The sequence below is a fragment of the Papaver somniferum genome, chromosome 10, assembly GCF_003573695.1.
Source record: "Papaver somniferum cultivar HN1 chromosome 10, ASM357369v1, whole genome shotgun sequence".
NCBI lineage: Eukaryota > Viridiplantae > Streptophyta > Magnoliopsida > Ranunculales > Papaveraceae > Papaver > Papaver somniferum.
The window spans coordinates 102189903-102207609 of NC_039367.1; the positions used below are offsets into that span (position 1 = coordinate 102189903).

General features: G+C 32.3%; 1 protein-coding gene across 1 annotated transcript in view; it reads left to right on the forward strand.

Annotated features, from left to right (window-relative positions):
• Positions 1 to 2113, forward strand: part of LOC113316037 — a 10366-nt gene extending 8253 nt beyond the window's left edge. The window contains exon 7 of the mRNA XM_026564271.1: positions 1390 to 2113. Coding sequence (XP_026420056.1) covers positions 1390 to 2113 — 724 coding nt within the window. The remainder of the gene's footprint in view (positions 1 to 1389) is intronic.
• Positions 2114 to 17707: the final 15594 nt, after the last annotated feature.

The window sequence follows — 17707 nt, forward strand, 5'->3', positions numbered from 1 at the left end:
AAAAAAGTCTACACATTTCGTTATAAGTCGGAAATTGATTTCTGAGACTAAATTGTAAACTAGATAAACTCATCTTTAACAGAAAAAGTTTGAAAAATGTATTGTAATCACAATTAATATGTTCTAAGGAAATACTTCTAGTAAAAATTGCATTTCTATGTACGTTGATTCAAGAAAATATGAAAGAAGTCAAATTTCACAATAGAAGAAGGATGATAGACCAAACAGAACTAATCCAAATCCTAACAAATTTCATCTATCTTGAATCAGATAGAAAGACAAAGCCAATACAAAAATAAAGAGTTCATAAATATGTTGAATTTTATATACGTTAACTCAAAAAAGTCTACACATTTCCTTATAAGTCGGAAATTGATTTCTGAGACTAAATTGTAAAGTAGATAAACTCATCTTTAAAATAAAAAGTTTGAAAAATGTATTGTAATTACAACTAATATGTTCTAAGGCAATACGTCTAGTAAAAATTGCATTTCTATGTACGTTGATTCAAGAAAATATCAAGGAAGTCAAATTTCACAATAGATGAAAGATCATGCAAAACTAATCCAACTACTAACAAATTTCATCTATCTTGAATCAAATAGAAAGACAAAGCCAACATAAAAAGAAAAAGTTCATAAAAATGTTGAATTTTATATACGTTAACTCAAAAAAGTCTACACATTTCGTTATAAGTCGGAAATTGATTTCTGAGACTAAATTGTAAAGTAGATAAACTCATCTTTAACATAGAAAGTTTGAAAAATGTATTGTAATTACAATTATTATGTTCTAAGGCAATACGTCTAGTAAAAATTGCATTTCTATGTACGTTGATTCAAGAAAATATCAAGGAAGTCAAATTTCACAATAGAAGAAAGATGAAAGATCATGCAAAACTAATCCAAATACTAACAAATTTCATCTATCTTGAATCAAATAGAAAGACAAAGCCAACACAAAAAGAAAGAGTTCATTAAAATGTTGAATTTAATATACGTTAACTCAAAATAGTCTACACACTTTGTTATAAGTCGGAAATTGATTTCTGAGACTAAATTGTAAACTAGATAAACTCATCTTTAACAGAAAAATTTTGAAAAATGTATTGTAATCACAATTAATATGTTCTAAGGAAATACTTCTAGTAAAAATTGCATTTCTATGTACGTTGATTCAAGAAAATATGAAAGAAGTCAAATTTCACAATAGAAGAAGGATGATAGACCATGCAGAACTAATCCAAATCCTAACAAAAAGTTCAGTCTCATTGGGAGATTGACATGTTTGTGAGTGAGAACATTAACTTTTCCTTCTTCTATTGTTTTTCTAGGGTTTGAAACTTTTTCTCGTTTTTCCTTCATCCTTGATCATCTTTTGGTGATTTAGGATGGGGGAAAACCCTGTTTCTTCCACGCAATCTAAAGGGGTTCATAAGGCTACGTTTGCTGATTTAGTCAAGGGGAAAAAACCCTATATGTTGACAGATTTTGATTTGTTATCCCTTCCAGAGGCGTCTTCATACCTTGAAGAACCAGCGTTAGTTTTACCTTTAGAACTAACAAAAGAAGGGAGGGATATTTTCCAGTTTAGTCTCATTGGAAGACTGAACTTTAAAGGTTTGAAACTTAATGAGGTCCAAAAAAGCTTGGAAGAACAATGGGGTTTTGGTGATGGTAGATGCAAGCTTGTTCCTATGACTAAGGGGTTTTTCATCATCAAGTTGATTTCTGCGGAAGATAAAGAGTGTGTATGGCATGGTGATTCATGGAAGGTTCAGAACCAAACCCTTAGGGTTTTGAATTTTTACCCTAATTTTGATCCTGAAAAGCAAACCACGTCTCATGCTACAGTTTGGGTGAGTTTCCCTGGCTTATACATTGAATTATGGACAAAAACAATTCTTCTATCTATTGCAAAAATTCTTGGTAAACCAATTGCTATAGACCAGAAAACGTTGGATCATGATGTTGGTAATTATGCTGCTGTTCTTATTGACATTGATTTTGCAAAAGAGATTCCTAAAAGAATATATCTTACAGCCAATGGTAAGGAGTTCTGGCAATATGTGGAAGTTCAAGATATGGAGAATGTTAAGTTTTGTTCTCATTGAAAATTTATGGGTCATAAATTTGAGAACTTTCAGGCAGCTCGTAAGATATTAGAGAATTCAATTATGGATGGGAAACGTGTTTTGAATGATACAGCAGATAGCAATCCAAAAAACAAAAAAAGGTGGCAAGTTAAAAAACCTCAAACTGACGATATTATTTCCCATGCAAACCATGCAGATAAAGTCAGTAAAGAAGTTCAAAGAAATATGGTGAGTAATGGTAATGATAATGAGGTTATTGATCAGGCTGGGAAGGAGATCATTGATCTAGTTCATGAGAATGCTGAAGCTAAGAAGTTGGAGGAGCAACTAGATAAAGCCTTTATTGTTTATCGTGAGGCACAACTCAATTTGATCAGGTGTAAGAGTGCCATTGCATCAAAAGCAGACGTTGTTATACGTAAAGTTGCAAGTTCTGGGAGTTTGGGTTCATTGTCTGGGACTAAGAATGATACAACTCCAGTGCCAAACCAAAACTCTGAACACAATTCTGTGTCTAAGAAAAATTTGGAAGGCACGTCAGTTGTGGATTTGGAAGGAATATCCGTAAATTCTAATATGGCAGGAAACGTGTTTAAATCTAAATATGGAAATTCCGTGTCAGTGAACAAGTCTGAAAATATGTCCGTGTCTAAGCAAACTCAAGTGGATAGACAGTCCGTGTACAACAAGGATTTGGAGTTTGCTGATCGTACAAATTTGCCCGTATCCAAGCAAACAACAGCAACTCATATTCAGGCCGTGGCTAATTTGGATACTTCTTCAAAGCCTGAATCTATAACCAAGAGTAAGTCCAAGCAAACTGATCTTCAGGCCGTGACTGCTTCTATTTCTAAACAAGGATCATCTAAAGAGGATTGGAAAACAGTAAAGAGTAAGAGCTCTCCAAACAAAGGTACTCCTTTTAAATTTAAATCTTTTGAAACTACTTCTGTGGATGAGATTTTTCAAACAGAATTAGTGGTAAATAACAAGTATGGTGCCCTGGAATTTGAGTTAGGCCTTGCTAACGTTTCTAGTGAGGTTTTGGTGGAGGAGGAACAAGATGATTCTAGTGACTCGGCCAATAGTATGGGTTCGAAAGATTGGGGTGAAGTTGATGGAGATATTCTACCCAGGAAGCAAGCTAGAAAAGTGGCCATTTTTTTTTTTTGATAAGTCAAAAATTGTATTAATAGATAACAAAATTTACAAAAAGTAGATTACAAGAAAAGAGGTCACAGCAACCCCCAAAACTTGTAACACTACTTGAAACGAAAATAGGAAACATTAGGGTTTTCAACGGAAATTAAAAAATCAGGTCTTCCTTCATACTGAATTCCCACTTCATTATCAAGATAACAACCATTCTTAGCCATCTTATCTGCTGAAAAATTCGCCTCTCTGTAAGTGTGAATTATCCTTATAGAAATATAATGATTGCATAATCGCCCCCATCTTTCTCTTGCAAACCAAGGAATAGAAGAGCTTTGTAAAGCTTGAACTACTCCATATGAATCAGATTGCACACAAATACGATCATAATTCCATTGCATTGCCCATTCCATACCAATTATAATTGCATAGAGTTCCGCCAAATAGTTTGTAGTAACTCCAAGACCAATACTCAAAGCACCAAGAACTGCACAGCTAGAGTCTCTTGCCACCACTCTTGCTCCCGCAATGCCTGGATTTCCACGCGCTGATCCATCACAACAAATTAGAATCTCATTAAGTTCCGGAGGCTGCCATAACACTTCAATAGGCTGCTGATGTCTAACACTTCTATGAACCACACGGAAGTAATCCAACAACACCATATCATCCAGACTGTTGCGCATAAACCCTTTTAGACGGACTGAGTATTCTTGTATTAGCTTCAGTACTCTTTTAGAAAAAAGACCCCAGCTCGGTTTGTGCTTCTCAAAAATGCATTTGTTGCGCATAGCCCATAGTTCTGACCTCATTACTAAGTTCGCCACCAGCCACAAGTCACGGACAATTGCACTTCTTCCCTTAGCTGCCTTGAAAGAATCCACAATGTTGAAGTTTGCTGTCATACCAAAGATACCAGAAATCCAAGACCACGCACGAGATGCAAAAGAACAAATAAAAAGAATATGTTCTAGGATTTCTTCCTCAGTTTCACACATAACACACTTGTTAGCCAAATGAATTCTGAACCTAGATTGAATGATATCCAAAGTGGCACAAGCACCACGAATGAATTTCCAGTTTTGAGGCGCAAGTTTAGGGTGAATTTCCTTCCTCCACAGCATAGACGCTGCATTGAAGCTACCATGTTTCTGACGAATAATCTCCTTGGCAGAGCTTACCGAAAAATCACCTGAAAAGTTTGGCATCCAAACTCTCTTATCTTCACCCCCATTTGGCAAAGGAAGATTATGCATATCCACACCAGCCGCGAGTAAACAGTTCAAGTGATTTTCAGGAAAAACCCATTGGTTATCCCTATAACAATCACTCACCAAAACCAATCTGTCAAGAGTAAAATCATCCAATATCTCTGCAAAACATTTTTCTCCATACCAAACATCATAATAGAGAGAAGTAGACCTGCCATCACCAAGAAGAACTTTAGTGTTAGCCCCCACATATTTATAAACCCTTCTAATGCCTGGAAGAATGGTAGACTTCACCCCATAAGTCTTAATGCAACATCTTCGACTAAAAAACTTAGCCTTAAGATAACCTGCCCAATTCTTCTTAGAAGTACTGATCTTCCACCATAACTTCATCAACATTGCAGAATTCATAGTAGCCATACGAGATAAACCCAAACCCCCTCCTCAAAAGGGTAACAGGTTTTATCATACGCCACCACAACAACACGACTGACATTAGAGTCACCAGACCAAATAAAATTCCTAATTGCACGCTCACATTGCACAATGAACTTGCTAGGCCACTTATAAATAGCCATATTATGGATGGAATAACTCGAAATAACAGATTTAACAAGCACAATACGGTCATGAAAAGATAAAAGAAAACCCTTCCAACCAGCAAGATGGGTTTTAATCTTCTCAACCACATTAGCAATATGATGATACCTCACAGCACCAGGCATTATTTGAACACCCAAATAACGATCAGGGAAAGTAGCTACACTCATACCCAAATAATCAACAAGATAATTACGTATACTCAACGAACCACCACCATAATAAATTTTACTCTTTTGGCGACAAACAGATTGACCCGAAGCACACTGATACTTACCCAACAAATCCACCAGATTATTAATGCTCCGCAAATTTCCTTTACAGAAAATTATAATATCATCAGCAAAAAAGAGATGAGTAGGAGAAATACCACCTCTAGTTACCATGTAAGACATCCTCTTCTCTGCAAAAATCTTTGACATATTTCTGCTAAGGACATCCTCCATCAAAACCAAGATCAAGGGAGAAAGAGGATCTCCCTGACGTAAACCTCTATTTATCTTGAAAAAACCCTCCGGACTGCCATTCAAGAGAATAGAGATTCTAGCAGAATTGAAGATATGAGAAATCCAAGTGCACCAATGCTCCGAGAAACCATACCTACGAAAAACCTCCAAGACAAAAAGACCAACTGACCGTGTCAAAATCTTGTGAAATATCAAGCTTAAGGCCCAAATTACCATCCTTACGATTGATATGAAACTCATTAATCAATTCAGAAGCAAGACTAATGTTTTCATGGATGTTACGCCCTTTCATGAAAGCCACCTGTTTTTCAGAAACAAGTTTATCTAAAACGCTCCCCAGTCTAGTAGCTAAGATCTTAGTAAAGATTTTGAAGAAAAAATTACTGAGACCAATAGGACGAAAATTACGAAGAGAATTAGCACCTCTTACCTTGGGAATCAAGACAATTAGGCTAGAATTTACCCCATTTGGGATATGACCAGAATTCCAGCAATACATAACGGCTCTTAATAAGTCATCTTGAATAATATCCCAGCAGTGTCTATAGAAACATCCAGAAAACCCATCCGGCCCTGGAGCACTGTCTGCCCCTAGATCAAAAACTGCTTGTTTAATCTCCTCAGAAGATGGAATTCTGTCCATGGATAAACTTTCCTCCTCCAAGATGCTAATATGATCATAGTCAAACAAAATAGGATCAATCTCCAACTCCGGCCCATTAAACTTATCCTCGTAATAGTGCACAACATGATTTCTACGCAGCTCATAATCAGAAATAGTATTGCATGCACTGTCAACAAGTTCAGAAATAGTGTTAGAACTTCTACGAATTCTAATGCTATTATGAAAGAAATTAGTGTTACTTGAACCCTCCACAAGCCACTTATTTCTAGATTTATGCTTAAGCATAGTATTCAACTGAGCACGAGTATCATTAAGTTTAGCCATAGCATCCTTCATAATATTTAACTTTGTAATGTCATCCGGGTTTTCATCAGAAAGAAGAGTAGCTGCCTCAAACCTCAACTGATCCTGCTTTAACCTAGAATGCACATTACCAAAAACACGAAGATTCCATTCCTTGATAACTCCTTTTAGTCTCTTTAATTTTTGAGTGAAAATAAAATCAAAAGACACATAAATAGGCATACTCCAACTATCTCTAACCATACGAAGGAAATCAGAATGTAAGAACCACATCTTTTGAACTCGAAAAGGAGCTCTTTTGGGTCTTGGAACAGCAAAAGGAAAACCCAAAAGAGTAGAATGGTCAGAAACTTCCCTAGGAAGAGCTTTACACCGCCAATTCTCAATTTTTTCAAGCCAAGCCGCATTAATAATAGCACGGTCAAGTTTACTAACAATTCTAGTCATACCTGATTGTCTATTCGTCCAAGTGAACTTACTTCCCAAAGCATCAGCTTCAAAGAGATTGTTGTCATCCAACCAATCTGAAAACTCATTAATAGCTGAGGTTCTAGGTTCAAGACCACCCTTCTTCTCGTCCAAACGAAGAATACAGTTAAAATCCCCAATGACTATCCAAGGAATACCATCACCAGAACTAACAAGTTGCTGCCAAAGACTCCTCCTAGTAATCTGAATATAGATAGCATGGACAAAAGAAACATGAACACCATCCACCTCAACTGTTATTGCCTTCTTACTGACATTAACAATTGAAAGATTTAGAGTATTTGAATAACAAACCCAAATATTAGCAATACTAGAAGAAGAAGCATTATTAATAACATGAGAAGAATAACCTTCTCTTAGCAAACCATATCTGAACCCAGCAGAACAGGGAACTTTTGGTTCAGCAATACCAAAAATATCTGGTTTAAACTCTCTAATCAACTCCTTTAGTTTATCTTGATCTACATCACGTACAACTCCATTGATATTCCAAAACAACACCCGCATTTAAACAATAGGGTTTTGATTATTGCTTAGCTGTACTTCAAAAGTATTTGAGGAGGATTTTAATCTTGGAGAAGAACCTTTTCGTGCTCGAACTCCTAGCTCTGATTCCTCATCCAAGTCGGTTAAAGCTTCTACATCCCTCAAAGTGTCTAGTCTAGCCTAAAAAGCCAAAAGTTGTTGATGCTTAGCCTTACGTGCAACTTCATCAATATGCCCAAGCTCATGTACACTTGTCGTTTCCCCCACAAGATTACTATCCAAGATATTAAACCTATTTGAAGAGACGTATTCAGAACTCTCCTCCACAGCTTCACAAACAGGAGTATAAATAGCTTCCGAAACAGGAACCCTACCCGGATTAGGAAGTCTAGTTCTAGCCAATTCAACATTCCCACCAGGCTTAGTATTTAAGGCAACAGTACTCAACGACTTTGCCCTACTAACTAAAACTGAATGCGCAGCAACATCCTTCTCCGCCATAGCTGAAGCAGTGCGCATTGCAGCTTCGGACCTGATCAGTTCTTCCTGAAGCTGTTGTTCATAATCAGCAGTTCCAATCCTCACCACATCAACCTGCACACGAGTATCTGTAGCTACTTTCCTATTTTTCTTACCATTCTTCTTATGACTTATAGTCTGCCATGTATCATTATTCTCCCCTTGATGAATAACAAGAGTTTGAGGTTGTTGAGCCTGATGCGATTCATTCTGCTGTGTTGCTTGGTTTGCTGAAGAACTTCCCAACTCTAAAGTTCTATCTAACTGTAGAGAAGAAATACCAACCAGCTGCTGTGATGAGATACCAGCATTTTTTCGAACGTCTGTACGTGCATGAGCTGAATGTAATGCATTAACTGCATGCTTCTTCCTACATTCTTTATCTAAGTGCCCAACAATCTTGCACTTGGAGCAAAACTTAGGTTGTTTTAGAATTTCAATAGGTTGCAGAAAGTGACGTCCATCAACTTCAACATAAACTAAATCAGTATCATGTTTACCAAAATCTATATCAATCAAAACAGATGCGTAATGACCATATTCATGATTTAGGGTTCTCTTATCTACCACAATGGGTGTTCCAAGAGATTTCCCTAAAGCTAAAAGAGTTTTTTCTACCCACATCTCCACAGGCAGGCTAGGAAACTTCACCCAAACCGTTGAATGAGAAGTACATTGCTTGTCTGCGTCAAACCCTGGATACCATTCAATCAATCGAAGAGGCTGATCATTAACAATCCATGGTTCTTTGTTACCATCCTTGAAAACTTTGTCTTTATCTTCTTGAGTTAACAGTTTTATAATGAAGAAACCACGGTTCACAGGGATAAACTGAACCCTAGCATCTCCCAAACCCCATTGTTGTTCCAGATTTTTTTTGACATCAATGAGCTTCACACCTTTGAGATCTAATCTTCCAATAAGGCTAAATCTCCATATTTGACAGCCTTCTTCATGATATTCCTGAGGAATAACAACTGCCGGTTTTCCATCTCTGGTAGTAGGGTTTGGTAAAGAACTTATAGCAACAGCTGTTGAAACTTGTTTTTTGTTATGTTTTCCCATCACCAATTCAGCAAACGTGAACTTTGGATGATTAGAATCACCCACAGATTTTTCTCCCATCGTAATCACCAAGGATGATTATAGTATTGAGCGCCAGAAATTTTTAAAAAGTTTGTAAACCCTAAACCCTAAGGAAAACTCGCCTCAAAGCCAAGAGAGAGAAAAAAGAAAAGTTCTCCAGTAGAAAAGTGGCCAAGCAAGCTGCCAAGATCATGGCTATGAATTCAAAGCATAATGAGGACAGTCCAAGCCGTGAGCATAACAAGGATATTCAAGCAGGGTTGGAGGAAAATGTTTTTGATATGGGTAATATTTTGTCTAGGGAGGAATTAGAGGAAGCAAGTACTATTCAGATTGATGAAGTGCGTGCTAAATTCATTAGAGATCCAGCCTTTAGACAAGATTATTTCAAGGAAAAAAAGGAGCAAATGGATAGAATGTCAACTAAGAAGAAAGCTCAATCTCCTATTAAGCTTGTTCCAGGTGGTAATTATGCTTTGGAAGAAAATGAAGAGGATTATGGCTATGATGATTATGAAGATGAATACAAGGAGCCCTATGATTTAACTCAAATAATTGATGATCTCATTCCCAAGAAGAAGAATTTTAGAGTTGGACGACGAAAACGTTTTTAATTTCCTAGTTCTCTTCTTTATGCTAATTTTTAATGTTTAGGAGCTTATTTTATGAGTTTTTAGAGTTTTTTTTCTCCCCTTTGGTTTATGGGGGTGGGGAGGTCTAGAACCTCCCATTTTGTAATTCTTGTAATTACGTTTTTTTGCTTTAATAAACCATTTTGACCTAGCAAAAAAAAACAAAATCCTAACAAATTTCATCTATCTTGAATCAAATAGAAAGAAAAAGCTAACACAAGAATAAAGAGTTCATAAAAATGTTGAATTTTATATATGTTAGCTCAAAAAAGTCTACACGCTTCGTTATAAGTCGGAAATATATTTTTGAGACTAAATTGTAAACTAGATAAACTCATCTTTAACAGAAAAGTTTGAAAAATGTATTGTAATCAGAATTAATATGTTCCAAGGCAATACATCTAGTAAAAATTGCATTTCTATGTACGTTGATTCAAGAAAATATGAAGGAAGTCAAATTTCACAATAGAAGAAGGTTGAAAGACCAAGAATAGCTAATCTAAATCCTAACAAATTTCATCTATCTTGAATCAGATAGAAAGACAAAGCCAATACAAAAATAAAGAGTTCATAAATATGTTGAATTTTATATATGTTAACTCAAAATAGTCTACACACTTCGTTATAAGTCGGAAGTTGATTTCTGAGACTAAATTGTAAACTAGATAAATTCATCTTAAACAGAAAGGAAAAATATATTGTAATTACAATTAATATGTTCTAAGGTAATACCTCTAATAAAAATTTCATTTCTATGTACGTTGATTCAAGAAAATATCAAGGAAGTCAAATTTCACAATAGAAGAAGGTTGAAAGACCAAGCAGAACTAATCCAAATCCTAACAAATTTCATCTATCTTGAATCAGATAGAAAGACAAAGCCAATGCAAAAATAAAGAGTTCATAAATATGTTGAATTTTATATACGTTAACTCAAAATAGTCTACACACTTCGTTATAAGTTGGAAGTTGATTTCTGAGACTAAATTGTAAACTAGATAAATTCATCTTTAACAGAAAAAGTTTGAAAAATATATTGTTATTACAATTAATATGTTCTAAGGTAATACCTCTAATAAAAATTTCGTTTCTATGTACGTTGATTCAAGAAAATATTTAGGAAGTGAAATTTCCCAATAGAAGAAAGATGAAAGATCATGCAGAACTAATCCAAATCCTAACAAATTTCATCTATCTTGAATCAAATAGAAAGACAAAGCCAACATAAAAAGAAAAAGTTCATAAAAATGTTGAATTTTATATACGTTAACTCAAAAAAGTCTACACATTTCGTTATAAGTATGAAATTGATTTCTGAGACTAAATTGTAAACTAGATAAACTCATCTTTAACAGAAAAATTTTGAAAAATGTATTGTAATTACAATTAATGTGTTCTAAGGAAATACGTCTAGTAAAAATTGCATTTCTATGTACGTTGATTCAAGAAAATTTCAAGGAAGTCAAATTTCACAATAGAAGAAAGATGAAAGATCATGTAGAACTAATCCAAATCCTAAATAATTTCATCTATCTTGAATCTAATAGATAGACAAAGCCAACATAAAAATAAAAAGTTCATAAAAATGTTGAATTTTATATACGTTAACTCAAAAAAGTCTACACATTTCGTTATAAGTCGGAAATTTATTTTTGAGACTAAATTGTAAACTAGATAAGCTCATCTTTAACATAAAAGTTTGAAATATGTATTGTAATCATAATTAATATGTTCTAAGGCAATACATCTAGTAAAAATTGCATTTCTATGTACCAACATTCAATAAAATATGAAGGAAGTCAAATTTCACAATAGAAGAAGGTTGAAAGACCAAACAGAACTAGTTCAAATCCTGACAAATTTCATTTATCTTGAATCAGATAGAAAGACAAAGCCAACACAAAAGGAAAGAGTTCATAAAAATGTTAAAATTTTATATATGTTAACTGAAAAAAGTCTCACACTTCGTTATAAGTGGGAAGTTGATTTCTGAGACTAAATTGTAAACTAGATAAATTCATCTTTAACGGAAAACTTTGAAAAATATATTGTAATTACAATTAATATGTTCTAAGGTAATACCTCTAATAAAAATTTCCTTTCTATGTACGTTGATTCAAGAAAATATCAAGAATGTCAAATGTCACAATAGAAGAAGGTTGAAAGACCAAGCAGAACTAATCCAAATTCTAACAAATTTCATCTATCTTGAATCAGATAGAAAGACAAACCCAATACAAAAATAAAGAGTTCATAAATATGTTGAATTTTATATACGTTAACTCAAAATAGTTTACACACTTCGATATAAGTTGGAAGTTGATTTCTGAGACTAAATTGTAAACTAGATAAATTCATCTTTAACAGAAAAAGTTTGAAAAATATATTGTAATTACAATTAATATGTTCTATGGTAATACCTCTAATAAAAATTTCATTTCTATGTACGTTGATTCAAGAAAATATCAAGGAAGTCAAATTTCACAATAGAAGAAAGATGAAAGATCATGCAGAACTAATCCAAATCCTAACAAATTTCATATATCTTGAATCAAATGGAAAGACAAAGCCAACATAAAAAGGAAAAGTTCATAAAAATTTTGAATTTTATATACGTTAACTCAAAAAAGTCTACACATTTCGTTATAAGTCGGAAATTGATTTCTGAGACTAAATTGTAAACTAGATAAACTCATCTTTAACAGAAAAAGTTTGAAACATGTATTGTAATTACAATTAATATGTTCTAAGGCAATACGTCTAGTAAAAATTGCATTTCTATGTACGTTGATTCAAGAAAATATGAAGGAAGTCAAATTTCACAATAGAAGAAGGATAATAGCTCAGGCAGAACTAATCCAAATTCCAACAAATTTCATCTATTTGAATCAAATTGAAAGACAAAGCCAATATAAAAATAAATAGTTCATAAAAATGTTGAGTTCTTATACAGTAACTCAAATAAGTCTACACACTTCGTTATACATCTGAAATTGATTTCTGAGACTAAATTGTAAACTAGATAAATTCATCTTAAACAAAAAAAGTTTGAAAAATATATTGTAATTACAATTAATATGTTCTAAGGTAATACCTCTAATAAAAATTTCATTTCTATGTACGTTGATTCAAGAAAATATCAAGGAAGTCAAATTTCACAATAAAAGAAGGTTGAAAGACCAAGCAGAACTAATCCAAATCCTAAAAAAAATTCATCTATCTTGAATCAGATAAAAAGACAAAGCCAATACAAAAATAAAGAGTTCATAAATATGTTGAATTTTATATACGTTAACTCGAAATAGTCAACACACTTCGTTATAAGTTGGAAGTTGATTTCTGAGACTAAATTGTAAACTAGATAAATTCATCTTTAACAGAAAAAGTTTGAAAAATATATTGTTATTACAATTAATTTGTTATAAGGTAATACCTCTAATAAGTTCATCCTGTTCTTGCTGCTCAGAACTGGAAATTCTTACGTGGAGCTTGTGCTACGTATGACCTTATCAGGCGCAGGTTCAAGATCTCTCTTGCTAACAAATGCTGCATGTGTGATGTTCAAGAGGAAACTATTACTCATGTGTTATATGAGTGTTGTTTTGCTACAAGAGCCTGGAATTGGCTAGCTGATGTGTTCAAGTTACAACCTAATGCTAACCTTATTGTTTCTTTTAAAGCAGCAAAAGGAAGGAGTCATATTGTCCGTGATCTGTGGCTTATTGCCAACCTTGTTCTTAGGTCGGAGCTATGGCAGTTGCGGAACAAGGCTGTTTTCGAACATAAAAAGCCTAATTGGAGTATCTTTCATAAGCGCGTTCGGAAGTTGATACAAGATTATTCAATTCGGCTCAAGGGTCATATGAACAATAGTGTTGATGATGTTGTTCTTCTGAACTATTTTAGAGTTCAGTACCGTAGTGTGAAGTTGCATCATCCTGTGGCTTGTTTTTGTAATACCTCTAATAAAAATTTCATTTCTATGTACTTTGATTCAAGAAAATATCAAGGAAATCAAATTTCACAATAGAAGAAAGATGAAAGATCATGCAGAACTAATCCAAATCCTAACAAATTTCATCTATCTTGAATCAAATAGAAAGAAAAAGCCAACATAAAAAGAAAAAGTTCATAAAAATGTTGAATTTTATATACGTTAACTCAAAAAATTCTACACATTTCGTTATAAGTCGGAAATTGATTTCTGAGACTCAATTGTAAACTAGATAAACTCATCTTTAAAAGAAAAAGTTTGAAAAATGTATTGTAATTACAATTAATATGTTCTAAGGAAATACGTCTAGTAAAAATTGCATTTCTATCTACGTTGATTCAAGAAAATATGAAGGAAGTCAAATTTCACAATAACAGAAAGATGAAAGATCATGCAGAACTAATCCAAATCCTAACAAATTTCATCTATCTTGAATCAAATAGATATACAAAGCCAACATAAAAAGAAAAAAGTTCATAAAGATGTTGAATTTTATATACGTTAACTCAAAAAGTCTACACATCTCGTTATAATTCGGAAACTGATTTTTGAGACTAATTTGTAAACTAGATAAACTCATCTTTAACAGAAAAGTTAGAAAAACGTATTGTAATTACAATTAATATGTTCTAAGGAAATATGTCTAGTAAAAATTGCATTTTTATGTACGTTGATTCAAGAAAATATGAAGGAAGTCAAATTTCACAATAGAACAAGGATGAAAGATCATGCAGAACTAATCCAAATCCTAACAAATTCCATCTATCTTGAATCAAATAGAAAAACAAAGCTAACACAAGAAGAAAGAGTTCATAAAAGTGTTGAATTTTATATATGTTAGCTCAAAAAAGTCTACACACTTCGTTATAAGTCGGAAATATATTTTTGAGACTAAATTGTAAACTAGATAAACTCATCTTTAACAGAAAAGTTTAAAAAATGTATTGTAATCAGAATTAATATGTTCCAAGGCAATACATCTAGTAAAAATTGCATTTCTATGTACGTTGATTCAAGAAAATATGAAGGAAGTCAAATTTCACAATAGAAGAAGGTAGAAAGACCAAGCAGAACTAATCTAAATCCTAACAAATTTAACCTATCTTGAATCAGATAGAAAGACAAAGCCAATACAAAAATAAAGAGTTCATAAATATGTTGAATTTTATATACGTTAACTAAAAAAAGTCTACACATTTCGTTATAAGTCGGAAATTGATTTCTGAGACTAAATTGTAAACTAGATAAACTCATCTTTAACAGAAAAAGTTTGAAAAATATATTGTAATTACAATTAAAATGTTCTAAGGTAATACCTCTAATAAAAATTTCATTTCTATGTACGTTGATTCAGGAAAATATCAAGGAAGTCAAATTTCACAATAGAAGAAAGATGAAAGATCATGGAGAACTAATCCAAATCCTAACAAATTTCATCTATCTTGAATCAAATAGAAAGACAAAGCCAACATAAGAAGAAAAAGTTCATAAAAATGTTAAATTTTATATACGTTAACTCAAAAATGTCTACACATTTCGTTATAAGTCGGAAATTGATTTCTGAGACTAAATTGTAAACTAGATAAACTCATCTTTAACAGAAAAGTTTGAAAAATGTATTGTAATTACAATTAATATGTTCTAAGGAAATACGTCTAGTAAAAATTGCATTTCTATGTACGTTGATTCAAGAAAATATCAAGGAAGTCAAATTTCACAATAGAAGAAAGATGAAAGATCATGTAGAACTAATCCAAATCCTAACAAATTTCGTCTATCTTGAATCCAATAGATAGACAAAGCCAACATAAAAAGAAAAAGTTCATAAAAATATTGAATTTTATATACGTTAACTCAAGAAAGTCTACACATTTCGTTATAAGTGGGAAATTGATTTTTGAGACTAAATTGTAAACTAGATAAACTCATCTTTAACAGAAAAGTTTGAAAAATGTATTGTAATCATAACTAATATGTTCTAAGGCAATACATCTAGTAAAAATTGCATTTCTATGTACCAACATTCAATAAAATATGAAGGAAGTCAAATTTCACAATAGAAGAAGGTTGAAAGACCAAGCAAAACTAATTCAAATCCTGACAAATTTCATTTATCTTGAATCAGATAGAAAGACAAAGCCAACACAAAAGAAAAAGTTCATAAAAATGTTGAATTTTATATACGTTAACTCAAAAAAGTCTACACATTTCGTTATAAGTCGGAAATTGATTTTTGAAACTAAATTGTAAACTAGATAAACTCATCTTTAACAGAAAAGTTTGAAAAATGTATTGTAATCATAATTAATATGTTCTAAGGCAATACATCTAGTAAAAATTGCATTTCTATGTACCAACATTCAAGAAAATATGAAGGAAGTCAAATTTCACAATAAAAGAATGTTGAAAGACCAAGCAGAACTAATCCAAATCCTGACAAATTTCATTTATCTTGATAAACAAAGCCAACACAAAAGGAAGACAAAGCCAACACAAAAGGAAAGAGTTCATAAAAATGTTAAATGTATATATGTTAACTGAAAAAAGTCTACAAACTTCGTTATAAGTCGGAAATTTATTTTTGAGACTAAATGGTAAACTAGATAAACTCATCTTTACCAGAAAAAGTTTGAAAAACGTATTGTAATTACAATTAATATGTTCTAAGGAAATATATCTAGTAAAAATTGCATTTTTATGTACGTTGATTCAAGAAAATATGATGGAAGTCAAATTTCACAATAGAACAAGGATGAAAGATCATGCAGAACTAATCCAAATCCTAAAAAATTCCATCTATCTTGAATCAAATAGAAAGACAAAGCTAACACAAGAAGAAAGAGTTCATAAAAATGTTGAATTTTATATACGTTAGCTCAAAAAAGTCTACACACTTCGTTATAAGTCGGAAATATATTTTTGAGACTAAATTGTAAACTAGATAAACTCATCTTTAACAGAAAAGTTTGAAAAATGTATTGTAATCAGAATTAATATGTTCCAAGGCAATACATCTAGTAAAAATTGCATTTCAATGTACGTTGATTCAAGAAAATATGAAGGAAGTCAAATTTCACAATAGAAGAAGGTTGAAAGACCAAGCAGAACTAATCTAAATCCTAACAGATTTCATCTATCTTGAATCAGATAGAAAGACAAAGCCAATACAAAAATAAAGAGTTCATAAATAAGTTGAATTTTATATACGTTAACTCAAAATAGTCTACACACTTCGTTATTAGTCGGAAGTTGATTTCTGAGACTAAATTGTAAACTAGATAAATTCTTCTTTAACAGAAAAAGTTTGAAAAATATATTGTAATTACAATTAATATGTTCTAAGGTAATACCTCAAATAAAAATTTCATTTCTATGTTTGTTGATTCAAGAAAAAATATCAAGGAAGTCAAATTTCACAATAGAAGAAGGTTGAAAGACCAAGCAGAACTAATCCAAATCCTAACAAATTTAACCTATCTTGAATCAGATAGAAAGACAAAGCCAATACAAAAATAAAGAGTTCATAAAGATGTTGAATTTTATATACGTTAACTCAAAAAAGTCTACACATTTCGTTATAAGTCGGAAATTGATTTCTGAGACTAAATTGTAAACTAGATAAACTCATCTTTAACAGAAAAAGTTTGAAAAATGTATTTTAATTACAATTAATATGTTCTAAGGTAATACATCTAGTAAAAATTACATTCTTTGCACGTTGATTCAAGAAAATATCAAGGAATTCAAATTTCACAATAGAAGAAAGATGAAAGATCATGCAGAACTAATCCAAATCCTAACAAATTTTATCTATCTTGAATAAAATAGATAGACAAAGCCAACATAAAAAGAAAAAGTTCATACAAATGTTGAATTTTATATACGTTAACTCAAAAAAGTCTACACATTTCGTTATAAGTCGGAAATTGATTTCTGAGACTAAATTGTAAACTAGATAAACTCATCTTTAACAGAAAAAGTTTGAAAAATGTATTGTAATTACAATTAATATGTTCTAAGGTAATACGTCTAGTAAAAATTGCATTTC